The sequence below is a fragment of the Andrographis paniculata genome, unplaced genomic scaffold, assembly GCF_009805555.1.
Source record: "Andrographis paniculata isolate CXL003 unplaced genomic scaffold, ASM980555v1 Contig82END, whole genome shotgun sequence".
In the NCBI taxonomy this organism is placed as follows: Eukaryota; Viridiplantae; Streptophyta; class Magnoliopsida; order Lamiales; family Acanthaceae; genus Andrographis; species Andrographis paniculata.
This window is the reverse complement of record NW_026137620.1, coordinates 1691353-1706386: the sequence shown is the minus strand read 5'-3', so window position 1 is coordinate 1706386 and position 15034 is coordinate 1691353. Positions and strand designations below refer to the sequence as shown.

Here is a 15034-nt window from a genome sequence, read left to right as displayed (position 1 = left end):
ATCTATTCTTTCCTGGGAAATATAGAAAGGTTGAACCGTTGAATGCACCCTTTTTTCTATTGTTGCTCTTATTTTCTTCGCCAAGTGCCTTTTTAACTTATTTTGTGCGAATTGTGACTCAAAATTACGTTGTATATGTGAAGTGGGGTTCTTACATTGAAATCTTTGAAACTAGTGTTGCAATAGTTAACATTAACGATAAGATCGTGTAGCGACTATTGTAGACTGAAGCAGCTCTAAGTGCTCAGAGCTTTCAGCTTCATAACAAGCCCTTCTCTCCGCGCCTCCGCTTGTGCATATTTTAGGCTCATTTGCAGGTACCGATCCTGTATTTCTTGAAGCTCTGCCTCAAGCAGCAATATCTTTTGTTGGGCTTCTGCATCGTCACTTGTTTCTCTGGATTCTGCTTCCTTCGAAACAATTGCCTGAACTCGCACTTCACAAATGCTCTCGGCCTTCTGAGCTTCGCCAGCCTCATTCATTGTAAGTCCATCTGTCGATTCATAGTCCTTTTCCTCTATTTGAAACTGTGTTGACTCTGGCTCCTGTTCATGGCGATGAACAGTCAAATTTTACATACTATGTATGCATATATATATATGTATGTATACAGGAGGTGAAAATACGACCTGAAGTTCGCGCTGAACTTTGTTGTGGTTATGAACCTTTGTGGGGTCGCTGGTCTGTGATCGATAATACTCAGAACACCAAGTCTCTGAATTCGATTTCCTATGACTTTGTCTAGTCCCGTCTTCGCAGAACTGCAACTTGCTCTGTAAATGCTCTCTTACCTCTTCGAGCTGCTTCACTTTCATTAAGAGTTGGCTATTTGATATCTGCATTCGACTAAGCTCGTGTCTCATCTCAGCTTTCTGGACACATACCTGGTCTCTTGCCATCAGATCGCCTTCGAGCCTCAGGACTTTCTCCTCCAACGCATTTTTCTTCATCCTGCAAAGCTCTGCTTCCGACTGCACTTCGCGCTGGTAAGAAAGTTTCTCCACCATAGCAACTCGCTCCCGTTTTAGTTTCTCATATTCTTCTGATAACGATTTGAATGATCCTTTCTGCACCTGAGCTTCCGACATTGCTTCTTTACGCGACACCGTCAGTGTCAAAACTTCATTCTGCAGCTCCGGCACTCTCTGCAACTGCATTCTCAGCAGGTAATTCTCTTCGCCCAGTCGAGCTTGTTCAAGTTCAGATTCGATTCTAGCACATTGACAAGAAGTTCGTGTTCTGATTTGTTGTAGTGAACGCCTTTATATTTTCTTGCTTCCCCCTCCAAGAAAAGACACCGCTCTTCCAACTTCAGCTTCCGCTCCTTCATCTTCCCGACGAGCTTTTGCTGTAACCTGCATTCGTCGACAAGGGATTCGGTTGTGGCCTGCAGCTTCACATTCAGCTTGCTGAGGCGGTCGCACTCGTCCTGAGCTTCGGACCATCGTTTCTCCGCTCCTTGCACCTTCTGCTTCGCGTCAAGTTTCTGGGATTTGATTTCTTCTTGCAGTCTTCTGACTTGATCATGGAGGCGCATAATCTCGTGCTCTGAATGCTTCAACTCCAGCGAACCCGATTCCTTTGCATCGACCAGGTATCTTAGCTGAGCTTCCAAGCCATACACCCGCTGCGTTAAGTATAAGTTTTCTTCTTCGAGTTCGCTAATATATTTCATCCACTGTGTCCCGATTTCTTCAACGATGTTGTCTGAAACACGGGAGCTCATGCTGCTGCTGCTGTTGTAAAGAACAGCGTCGCTTACCGAATGGCTGGAACAATCAGAGGTGCTCATTGTAAAATCCCCGTCGATGGTTTCTTGACAATACTTCGGCACCTTATTATCGATTTCCATCTCGTATGAATTGGCGTTTCCTGCTATGGAGTTGTCGTCGGGTTCCTCATTCCTTGGGCATTGTACATCGATCGCTGGTTTGTTGTCTCGAGAATCTGTCTCTAGTTCCGAAAAATCTGTTAAGCTCAGTAGTTCGATCTCGTTGCTCTGATCTTGATGGTCATTGTGTTTCGACTCTTTTAAATCTTCTTTGCTAATCGCTCTTGATAAGGCAGCATCGAGCTCACCTAATCTACGGCTGTATCCGTCGAGACATCTCTTCAGAACAAGATTCATGGTATCTTGCTCGATCTCGATCTCTATGATCTTGTCGTCGAGCGAGCTTTCTAAAAACAGAATTCTGCCGCGAGATGTTTGCAATAAGTCTTGCAGGTTCAGAAGCTCATCGGAGACTTGATCGACAACGTTAACTTCATCCGACTCCTCATTCCGGAAATTGATTTTAGAATCCGTTGCAAGTCTTTCCAGCTCGAGCTTCTGTTTCTCCAACGTTTCCTCCATCTCTCGAAGAAGGGCGATGAGCTCAATGTTCGACTCTTGCGTTTTCTTGAGCTGTATCGACATATGCTCGTTCTGCTCTACTTGGAATCTCACCTCGTCCTCGAGCTCTTTCTGTATATCGCTGCTCGCCATTCCCCGGATCTCCGAGTATTGACTCATGCTCCCTTTTGGCGGCGATTCTTCCAGCTGGGATTTCAGCCGATGGACTTCTTGAGTTAGTTTTCGACAATCTTCCTGCGACGCAGAAAGTTCCTTCCTCGAAGTCTCCAAATCGAGCGATAGCTTACGCGCGTTCTGTTCCCACATTTTTGCTTCAGAGATGAGCTCTAGAACTGCTGGATCATCGGCTTCAGTGAAAGTCTCCGAGGATGGAGCAGTCGTAACCGATGATTCGCCAAAGTCTATTTTGCCATACTTGTCCGATGCCTGGATCGAGCGAACTGATTTCACCGAATAAGAGGTGTAAGATGCAGCTTCGATGGATTCGATCGAGTCTTGCCTTCTGGTCGCTGTATTGTTGCTGCCGCTTTGCGAAGACGGGCTACGCCTGCCTACAGAATCGTCTGTCGTCGAGTCAAAGCTGGAACGTGAAACAAACGTTGAGAAACGTGCTTCCTGTAATGTCCGGACATCCGCTTTTGGTGTAAGACAGGTAACTTCAACCTGAAGAACATATAAATTTCTCCGTAAACTGAAAACACAGCGCGTCGAATTGAAATGCTTGAGCACGGCGGCGGCGGCTTACTTGTAGAACGGTGGTGCTGTGGTGGTATTTTTGCAACGGTAACGATACTTGAGTCGGGGATTGAGAACTCAGGAAGTTTTCCAGATCGAGTGTGGCTTCGCCGAGGGCTCTGAGTTTCGAAGATCCCTGTTTACGATGGATGTGTTAGATCAACTGAAATTGACATCCTGATTAAGATCGGAGCTGTTAAACGAGCCAAACGAGCTTAATATTGGTATAGAGATTCAGTTAGATTCGGTTGGTTAAGAATTCAAGTTCGAGTTCGGCTCGCACAAAGTCAAAGATTGGCTTAAATTATATATATATATATATAAATTAAATATATTTACTCTATTTATTAATAATCTATTATACATAATAGCAAAATTTATTAGTAAATTATATAGTAATATACTAATATATAAATATATTATCAAGAGTTTAATTGAACTATGCATGAGCAGTTGTTTGTTAAGGCGAACTACTTGATTTGTTTAAGAGCTGTAATTAAGATTGATGAAACAGTTTGGGGGTGGGCTCACCGGCAAAATGATGAACTTGATGAGGTGTTGGTGGAGGTCTGCGACGCCGTCGGACATCCATACGGATTCGGAGAGTGTTTCGGGCCATCGACAAGTGCCATTCTTGACGGGTGCCTTGCCGGTTTTCCGGAGAGTCGTCTTTCCGGAGACCATGGATAGCACGAGCTTGTCCCATCCTTTGGGCACCTGCAAAATTCCTTCGTTCATTCATGTAGTGAAGAAGATAATAAATAAATTCTAAGGAAGGAACCTGGAGAGCGTGAATGTTGGAGAAAGAGAAGACGAATTTGGCAGTGGAAGAAGAAGAGCCATCGAAGGAGGATAATGAAGATCTGTGTCTTCCTCCCTTGAGCCTAAATAACGTGTCTCCTCCTCCTCTGATCATCATCATATTTCACAGACAATTATTTTGAGTGATTCGATCATATATGGAATGAAGAAGATAGATAGATGGATATTGTTTGTATATCTTATTGGCTATAATTCTGCTGATAGCAACAAATCAGCATTGTTGCACATGTAAAGAAGCAAATTACTTACAAACAATTTTGCCAAATAATTATATAATTATAACAAACATACAACTCCTTCAATATCACAATAATATCATCATCTAATGGCAGTTGGAGAGAGAGAGAGAGAGAGAGAGAGAGAGAGAGAGCAGGTGGAAAGAATGTTTGGTAATTGACAAAAGTGAGTCTCTCTGCCTGCTCTGCCATGCCACTCTCTCTCACTTACTCCTCTCTCTCTCTCTCTCTCTCTCTCTCTCTCTCTCTCTCTCAATCTCTGTCTTCATTTTCTTCTTCTTCTTCTTCATCATGATCATGATCATGATCCCCCAATTAATGAATTAATGAATTGATAATAATTTCCTGTCGACAACTACTGACTGCAATTCTCCATCACCCACTCATCATTATTAATTTCTTGTTTTTCCTTACTTTCTTGCTTCACTTTCACCTTTTTTTCCTACACTTTCGACATCATCTTCGATTGCATTGTGCCAACACACTTAATTTATTGTCGTCTTCTTCTTATCTTCTTCTCTCTGTTTACGTTCATCTTCATCTTACGAGTAATTTAGTATTCGCAACTTAGAGTTGTGTGTTAATTGTTACACTGCCTTCCAACAGAGAACAAAGGAAAATAATAAAATAAAATTATATCTTCATAATCTCTATTTTAATATAAATTTATAAAATATTTTTATGTAAAATTTATTACTCTCGCCCTGTCCCAAGTATTGTGGCTGTTGTCATCTAAATTTAGTAATGATATGATTAATAAATAATTAAAAATAATTACAATATAATACAAATAATTATAGATTAAAGGGTTAAACTTATTTTTAGTTCCGTAAATGGACCCTTTATCATTTTATTCCCGTAAGTGGAGCTTGTCGCAAACTAGTCCCATAAGTGAAAAATCTTTCGCTGTTTTAGTCCTCCGACGCCGGAGACGCTTGCGTGGCTCGCCGGAGGTGATGTGTCCGCCAGGTGTCCTGCCAGGTCAGCGACACCTGGCGGACACGTGGATTTATTTTATTTTTTTCCATTTTTTTCAATTTTATTAATTTTTTTTATTTGAACCAAATAAAAAAAATAAAAAAATGCAAATAAAATTAAAAATAAGTTTTAAAAATATATAAAAAAATGAAATAAAAAATTAAAAAAATCCACGTATTCGCCAGGTGTTGCTGAACTGGCGGGACACCTGGCAGACACGTCACCTCCGGCGAGCCACGCGGGCGTCTCCGGCGCCGGAGGACTAAAACAGCGAAAATTTTTCACTTACGGGACTACTTTGCGACAAGCTCAACTTACGGGACTAAAATAATAAGTTTACCCTAGATTAAAGTTAAAGATAACTAATTAATTTAATAAAAATTAAAAAGTTATAAATTATAAAATTTTAAATATAATTAAAATACATAATATTTTTCTAAAAAATAAAAGTGATATAATATATAAAACGAACGAAAATGAAAAATACGACATTATACATTGAACGGAAGGAGTATAATATGTACCTTATCCCTGTATTAAACAAGAAGCATGAAAATTATATTTATATATAAAATTATATTCATATTTTTCATTAGGGAAAAATGTAAGCATGGCAATTAGGGCAATTAGGGAAAATTATATTTATATATAAAATTATATTCATATTCATACAAAATTAAGATTAAATTGTGCCTAGTTTTACCATCTCTAAAAATAGTTAAGAGCACCGCATTAATAAAGATTAATCAATATTAATTAACCTTAATCATTACATAAAAACATAATAGATTGATAGCACATATTTTAGTTAATACAATATATAATGCGAATTGTTAAAATGTGATGATAGTTTATATTTTAGGTATGCCGCATGAATATATCCTTTGTATTGAAATAAGTAATAATGTGTCATATGGACTGTTCTATCTATAAGATTATATTATAAGACCGTCTCCAATCCACTGCATTTATGCGGTGGGTTGTACCAAAAATGGGGGGAGGGGCTCCAACCCACGCCCAAATCCCCCCTCCCTCATTTTTGCAGCAATCAACGGCTCCAACCACCCCCAAATCCCCCCTCCCTCATTTTTGCAGCAATCAACAGTGTTCTTTACTGGTATTTTTTATATTTTTGGTATTTTTTTGGTATATTGTATAATTTTAATTTTTTAGTAGATGATATATAATTTTATATTTTAAAAGTTGTATGTAATTTTATTTTTTTTTAAAACATAATGTATAATTTTATTTTTTAAAAGTGATATAATTTTAGTTTTTGGAAAGTAATATATAATTTTATTTTTTAAATTGATATATAATTTTACTGTTTGAAAAGTAATAATTTTTATTTTTTTGTCTTGATAGAATTTAATTATTTATTTAAAATTATTTAATTTGTAATAGTTATTAATTATAAATGTTAATTTTTATATATGTAATTTTAAATAATTTATAAATTATATGTGTATGGATTTAATGTAAAAATAAATTAAAGTTGAGGTGTAATTTATAAATATGAAAAGTTATATAAAATAATATAAAAGAAGAATATACAGAAAATATACTTTTTAGAGTAAAATTGAAGTTTATGGGTGGAGTAAAATTATTGTAAATCAACTGCATTTTTACTGTAGCAACTGCAAAAGTGGAATGGAGTGTTGGTCTAATACCTATATTATGTCTATGAGATAAATCAGGAGACTAATTGATATGATGTTTATTTTATTTGATTAAATATAAGATAACATTAATCTTAGCATAAATATTATTTGGATAAATTAATTTTACCCATCTAGTTAAGATTAATTATTCTTAATTAATATTTCATCCATCCCAAAACAATAGAAACATTTGAGATGAGGATGATAATTAAATAATAATAATATTATATTGATAGTGGTTGTAAAAGTGTTTATAAAAGACTGAAATGTTTATACTTTATGTAACTATTATGATAAAGTGAGGATAAATTTGTAAAAAAATTGGGAGACAATTACAAAAATGAAAATAAGACTATTGTTTTTAGACGAACGAAAATGATAAAATGAGACTGATATTTTGAGACGAATAAAGTATATTAGTGTAGCGGACTTTAATCAATATCAAACTTTAATATATTATAGTAAATATATGATTATGATGGATAAAATAATATTATTTCGCACTAATCATCCAAAGGAAATACACCCATATTGTATTAAAATATAATATCATCAACTTATACGACAAAACTTATAACTATGGTATTTGCTAGTGTGCTTAACTAAGTTAGTTTAGATTGGATGGCTATGAAAGTGACACATCAGCAATGCAACGGGTGAACCAAACATTGTTTACAAATTAAGTCAATTTTTCTTCATTTGTTACTTAGAGCGTCTTCAATCATGCTTCATATTTGGCGTTTCAACATCATTTTTGTCGCCGAGTTGTTTCAATCCAGCGCCATTTCCAGCATCAAATCTAGAGTTTGCTACACGCTATTTTTTTTTTTTTTAAAATTATAAATTTAATTTTTATTTTTTAAAATTTTTTAAAATTTTATTTTAAATTATAAAAATAAAAAGTTGTTTAAAATAATAGAAAAAATTGAATATTTGAAGAATAATAGTAAAAAATGGAGTTATAGTTGAAGTAAAATTACTGTATCAACTACATATTTAAAGTTAAAACTGGATAAATGAAGATGGATTAGAGATGGCCTTATATACAATAAAAAACGCCATTTTTTTTAAGCAAAAAATTATATTATTTATATAAACTTTGATCCAATATTATATATATTTACATAAATATCACTTTATAAATATCATTAATTATAAATCCTAAAACACCATTCGAAAAAAAGAAAAACAAACAAACCCCACTACAAGAAAAATTCATTTTTGTAACAAAACTTTTTTGTCTCTAAATTTATTTTTTCCGTTACTAATGACATCAGAGACGAAAATAGGAATGGAATTACGTTAGCTACGTGAACTTTAGGGACGGAATTCCGTTACAAATAAATTATTTTTTTGTAGTGCCCGTATTTGGATCATACCCACCCAGCCCAACCCAACCCAACCCAACCTGACCCACCCCACACTTAATATCTAAACCCTAAAATCATTGTACCTATCCATCCTAACGGCAACTTATCAGAATCAGCTTTCCTAAAAGATGGTATAATAATGTAGAAATGAATTCGTCACAGTGATGTCATGAGTTCAAATTTACGATATCAAAAGATGATTATAAGAATACACATTTAAAGAAGAAAAAAAAAATATTTATTTAATAATTATATATAAATACAAAGTTTTTATAATTATTTTAAAATATTTATTGGATTTGTTTGGTTTTACCACAAATAAAAATATACTATTTTTTTTAATAAAATATTATATCAAAATATATCTATTCCAACATTTATTTTAAAAATTTAAATTTAAATACAATCAAACAAAATTTAACATAAATATTCTAATATTATTCATATATTTATAATATTTTTATATATACTTGTGTCTCAAAACATAGTGAACCTTTGAAATGGCTCATTTACCCATAGTTGAGTTAATTATATAACACCTCTTGTATTTTTATAAAAATATATAAAAATGTTTCATATTTTATTTATTGCGTGAAACTCCATATGTTTATTTATTGCGTAAAACTCACTTACATAATTGTGAATCTCTCGTACAAACACCTCGAATTTTATATATACCTGTGTCTTCGATCCAATTTGGAAAGTGATGTGCCTTGGTATGTTTGCACGAGAGACCGGCATGATAGAGAAGAGTGAGATATGAAGACAAAATACATTCGAAGTTGCTATACTTTTAGGGTGCGTTTACTTTATGAAATTGGGGTGGATTATATTATTTAATCCGATTTAATATTATATTTACTTTAATGTATTAGATCAATGTATAATTAAAAACTCAGTTACAACTATACTAATTTTTAAGATTATCAATACAATCTAACCCCTGGTATTATTTAATCATCCGTAGCATATTATCTAAACTACCCTTATCTTTAAACACTTACAAACACTTTATATAAATATAATAACAACTTTTTTGTGTATCATGGGTGTGTTTGTTTGGGGTTGGGATTTTGAGTTGAAATTTGAATAGTAAAACTTTTGAATTTGAATAGTTGAATGATGTGATATAAATAGGTGTTGATGTGATGTTTTAAATGTAAAATTGATTTTTAGTATAATATAAAAAATGAAAAATAAGTATTTGATTTGATATTTTTTTGGGAAAGAAAATTGAATAAATAGTGTATTTGAGAAAAAATTCCCCAAACAAACACACCTAATATATTTTAATTTTTAATCAATAATATATAAAGTGATAAAACTGCTATAAAATATATTACTAAAACTTAATTTATAATTTTGAGGATAAAATTAAATATATTTAATAAATAATAAAAATATATCAAATTATATATATACATATTATGTCATGACAATAAATCAATTAATTTTTAATATTATTATATATAATACTGCTATAATTAGAAGAAAAAAAACTAATAAATTATAATTACAATAATAATAATAATAACATTATTAAGAATATTTTGAGTAAGAAGAAATAATCATACCATATAATCAAACAAAAACAAAGTACACATAATATAATTTTATCTAATATTTAATCACGCAAAGTAAACGTTATATTAATTAATTTATTGAAATAATATAGCTATTATAATACAATCATTCAAAGTAAACGCACCTATGGTATTATTTTATACACACTAATCACATATTTACTATAATGTATTAAAACTCCATATTGATTAAATTTCGCTACACTAATAGGCCAATTAAGAATAATTAATCCTACATAAATTGGAAAGATTAATTTATTCAAGTAATATTTATACTAAAATTTATGTTATTTTATATTTAATCAAACAAAGTAAACATCACATTTATTAATCTCATTATTATTTAATCTATATAAATAATTTAGGTATTATAATCCAATTATTCAAAGTAAACGCACCCTTATAGCATGTGCAATGACGGTTGAATCAATAGCTTCCTCTTCTGCACCGACCTTTTTTCATTCAAGCTAATTGAAAAATGGCACAATTACCTAGTTTTACAGACAAGAAAATGAATATTACTTACAGTTGGTAGCTTCTTCAAGCCATGAGAGAAAAATGACATTTGCCCGAAAGTATTGTATATATGTTTGTTTTTAAAAACTTGAGTCAAAAAGTTATTTGTGGGATTCATGCCAATTTTTATTCTATATTATTGCATATATTCTTACTAACCAAGCTGGTAAGCTTTCATGAGAGATTGTCGATTTTTTGGCCTAGCAATTTAGGTCATTGCGTGTTTTATTTTTGGAAGATGATTCCCATCGTTGACAGAGATATTTTTTCCCCTGTCTGAAAAATAAATCAGACAATAACTTCCGTTTCTAGGAAGGAAAAGAAAGGCACATGAAAATATGAGTCGTGCAAGTGAGGACTTTTTTAATTTTTTTTTTTTTTTTCTTTTTCTTTCTCTTCATCGTTATCTCTATTTCCCCTTTCTCTCTATTCCTAGTCACTTCAATCTATTTTTTTCCTTTCTTCTCTCACTGTAGATTATTTATTGAGCCAATGTGAAAGACTTGATGATTTAAAAGCTAAAAATCGATTTAAATTTTGACATGCTATTGAGATATTTTTAGGTGAAAACCATTGTGTTGTGCTCTGTGTGGCCTAAACAAGTTGGTACCTCCAAAACACGTAGTGTGTGTTTGTTTGTGGGTTTGATTTTTTTGGTTTGAAATTTTTGAATAGTAAAAAGTAAAATTTGAATAGTTGTTTGATGTGGTATAAATAAGTGTTGATGTGATATTTTTAATGTAAAATTATTTTTTGGTATGATATAAAAATTTAAAAGTAATTATTGAGCCAATGTGAAAGATTTGATGATTTAAAAACTAAAAATCGATTTAAATTTTGACATGTCAGCTATTGAGATATTTTTTTGTGCTTTATGTGACCTAAACAAGTTGGTAACTCCAAAACATTTAGTGTGTGTTTGTTTGTGGGTTTGATTTTTTGGTTTGAAATTTTTGAATAATAAAATGTAAAATTTGAATAGTTGTTTGATGTGGTATAAATAAGTGTTGATGTAAAATTTTGAATAAAAAACCATTTTTTTGGTATAAAATTTTGGTATAATATAAAAACTGAAAAGTACTTAATGAGCCAATGTGAATGATTTGATGATTTTAAAACTAAAAATCGATTTAAACTTTTACATGTAAGCTATTGAGATATTTTTGGGTGAAAATCATTGTGTTGTGCTCTGTGTAACCTAATCAAGTTGGTACCTCCAAAATATTTAGTGTGGGTTTGATTTTTTGGTTTGAAATTTTTGAATAGTAAAAAGAAAAATTAGAATAGTTGTTTGATGTGGTATAAATATGTGTTGATTTGATATTTTGAACGTAGAAAACATGAGATGCTTCACAGAAGAGCAGAGGTTCACTGCTTGGTTCATTGCAATCTAAGAAATTAAACTAGCTAACCATTTCAATAAGATTTAAAGAATCATAAGGCATTTTTGAATCAAATCTCCTCTTCTCTGCTGCAAAATAAATAATTCTTTCAAATTAATTATATTAATTTGGTACACCGGCCGTGCATTCTTACTCACAAAATAATTGATTGCAAAATAACCGATTATCCAACAATTTTTATATTAATATTAAATAGATTTGTAATACTCCTACTACATAATAATTAGATAGAGTTATCTAGAATCCACGTAAAATCTACCATAAACAAGCTTCAACAAAAAATGGAATCATAACTATTGTTATCCAGATAATATTGAATAAATTATTTTAATTATGCTTAATTTTTGAAATTTTATAAATCTTTTATATATATATATATTTAAAATTATCATACTAATAATTATTTATAAAATATATTTTTTCCAATATTCTTTCAACAATAAAATTATAGCAGATAAATACATATCATAATAAATGTTAATACTATATAAATTTTATCAGATAAATTTTAATGCAACATATTAAATAAAAATAAATAAGATATATGTTTACGCGATATGAAGCCTCACACCATAAAAATAAAAATATTAAATTTTATATTTATTTATATTTAAATACAAAATTTTATTCAAAATTAAACAAATTAAACGTCACAGTAAATATATATTTATATCAAATTAACCCAAAATCCATACTCGATTTGGTTTCTATTTTAAATACTAATCAACATTAATGAGTCTAAAAGTTTTTGATAAAAAATATATTTCTTCCTTGAAATATTGTCATTTTTAATTTCCGTTAGTCCCAAAACAGGATTATCATTTTTGTAATTGTACTACCTACTTAAAATAATAAATATTCTTCTAATTTACAGTATAATACACAAATACCATTACTTTTATATTACACAATACTAGTAGGAATATTTTTATTTTTTTACCTACAACCCAATATAATACTAATACTAAAAAAATCCACGTGCAAAAAGTAAACGACAATTTTTCAATGGGACAGAGGGAGTATTATTTTTTCACAAAATATCGTATCAATATATTATTTAAATTTAAATTCAAAGAAAAAAATCAAATAAAAACCAAACAAATCAATAATTTTTATATATTAAAATAAACTATTTACATCATAATCGAGTATGACACCAATTTTGAATTATTTGATTTAAGTACTGATCACCATCAAAATCTTCAATAATATAAAATATGGTTAATATTAGAAACGTTGGGAAAAAACTGTTATATATACTTTATTTATTTTTATTAAGTTCTAAGAAAGTATAATCATTACAATATTTGAAAACTAAAAACAATATTTGAATATACAAGGTTTTTATAAATAGTTCTAAGTGTGCATTTGGTGCATACAATAGAATTGTAAAGAAATAAAATTGCAAAATAAAAAAAAAAATTTAGTAAAGAATGATTTTTTTTTTTTTTTTAAAAAAATACAATGCATATAAAAAAGAAAAGAATATACTGTATTGCTAGTTGAAAAAAATAAATCGATCACTAAAAAATGATAAATTAGATAAGAAAAAGTATTATCGTATTTTTAGTTTGATAATTTATTATAATAATAATTTAGATATATCTTAAAAAATTTGAATAAATTAAAAATCATAAAAAAAATAAAAAATTAGCAAATAAACACAAATTAAATAGTAAATGTTAAATATAAGAAACAAAATAAATAAACATATAACCATACTGCATTCTCTCAATTTCATTTATCACGATTTCTCTCCATGCAACAGAGAAATAAAACTATGAAAATAGGAAATAGTTTATTTATCAACATTAAATTCTCTGTCTCAATCAAACAAAAGATATTGAAACATTATCATTTATATGTCTTCATTTCTCTTTCTCTATACCAAATACCCCTGAAAAAAATTTAATATTGTTAAAAAATTGTTTAGGTAATTATTAAACTACTCTATTAAAAACTCCCTCCGTCCCATATACCGTGTCTGCTACACTGTAGACACGGTATTTTTTTAGGAGGGGTGTAATTAGTAGATAATTAAAAATGTATTAGTGAAAATAATTATCCTATAATATGAATAATTATAAATTAAGATAACCGATTAGTTTAATTAAAATTAAAAAAATTAAATTAAAAAATTTAAAATGAGATTAAAGTATTTAATCAAATAAAATTAGAAACGGCAACGTTGACCTGATATGTAGGACGGAGGGAGTAATATTTAATAAAAAAAATATTTATGACATTGTTAGCTCACGGCTCAACACATTTTTAATTTTAGAGAGTTGATATCAAAGAAATAAAATAAATCAATGAAAAATCCTCGACCAGGCCAATATATTTCATGCTAAAGATAACCATAATACATATTAATTATTAATTTAATAATTTAATTGGATGTTATATGTATAATCGCTCACTCTTATTCATAGAATGGAATGTTCTAGAGCTCATTCTCACGCTATTATTAGTATTCGAGTGATTTTAGTCACTCACTCTTATTCATAGAATGAAATCAGTTTTAAGCGATGTTCTAGAGCTCATCCTCATGCTATTATTAGTATTCAAGTGATTTTAATTGCTCACTCTTATTCATCAGAGTGATTTTAATCACTCACTCTTATTCATAGAATGGAATCAGTTTCACAAGATGTTCTAGAGCTCATCCTCACGCGACTTCCCATCAAATCCGTCTCCACTTCATGGAACCACACCATCACAGATTGCAACTTTGCCGTAGCACATTTCTATCAATTCAAGAATTCATCATCCTCACCAAATATGTTTCTTTTTTGGTCCCATCTTGAGAATGCATTCCGCCTCTCTAAACTGGAAGACGATGGATTGAAGCCATTGCGCAATGACCTCGGATGCTGCTTCGGAATTGGCCGCCACGATGGCCTAATAATACTCATCTCTTACGCATTTTCGTGGACGCTGTTCTCTTATCCTCTGGAATCCATCTGCCAGGAAGAATATTAATTTGGGATTCCCTTTTCTGTCTCTGCATAGTTTTGCATATAAGAATATTAATTTGGGATTCCCTCTTCCGTCTCTGCATAATTTCACATATGGCATCGCTTTCGATAAAATATCCAAGGATTATAAAATAGTAGTCGCGGATATGAAGGCAGAGCAATACGCAGTGTTCGACAACATAAGCTGTTGTTGGAACAAATTGAGAAGGATAGTGGAGATAGAAATTGAAGATGACATTAAAAACATCCGTTTCGAAGACCATATGATCTGTCTGAGAGAAAGGTTCAACGATGAAAGAGAATCTGAAACTTATGATATTAAAATGAATTTCTTCAACACAAGGGACGAAAAGTTTTATAAATTTCGTTACAACACGGGGACGAGAGTTGGAAATCCAT

General features: G+C 31.1%; 2 protein-coding genes and 1 long non-coding RNA gene across 4 annotated transcripts; 1 reads left to right on the top strand and 2 right to left on the bottom strand.

The window, feature by feature from the left end:
- Positions 1-22: 22 nt before the first annotated feature.
- Positions 23-1157, bottom strand: LOC127241195 (uncharacterized). Its single transcript, XM_051260126.1, has 2 exons — positions 630-1157; positions 23-545 (listed from the first exon to the last, which is right to left on the bottom strand). Exons 1-2 carry the CDS (start codon positions 1155-1157, stop codon positions 237-239), a joined length of 837 nt encoding a protein of 278 aa, XP_051116083.1. The 3' UTR covers positions 23-236.
- Positions 363-3399, top strand: LOC127241197 (uncharacterized). 2 transcript variants are annotated; one of them, XR_007836489.1, is made up of 4 exons: positions 363-483; positions 614-775; positions 869-1166; positions 1254-3399. It is a non-coding gene; the product is annotated as an uncharacterized LOC127241197 (long non-coding RNA). The 2 variants fall into 2 exon arrangements; XR_007836490.1 differs by having other exon boundaries at positions 414-483; positions 566-775.
- On the bottom strand, positions 1160-4269 carry LOC127241194 (uncharacterized). Its single transcript, XM_051260125.1, has 4 exons — positions 3870-4269; positions 3620-3805; positions 3099-3224; positions 1160-3016 (listed from the first exon to the last, which is right to left on the bottom strand). Exons 1-4 carry the CDS (start codon positions 4008-4010, stop codon positions 1160-1162), a joined length of 2310 nt encoding a protein of 769 aa, XP_051116082.1. The 5' UTR covers positions 4011-4269.
- Between the last annotated feature and the right edge of the window lie 10765 nt (positions 4270-15034).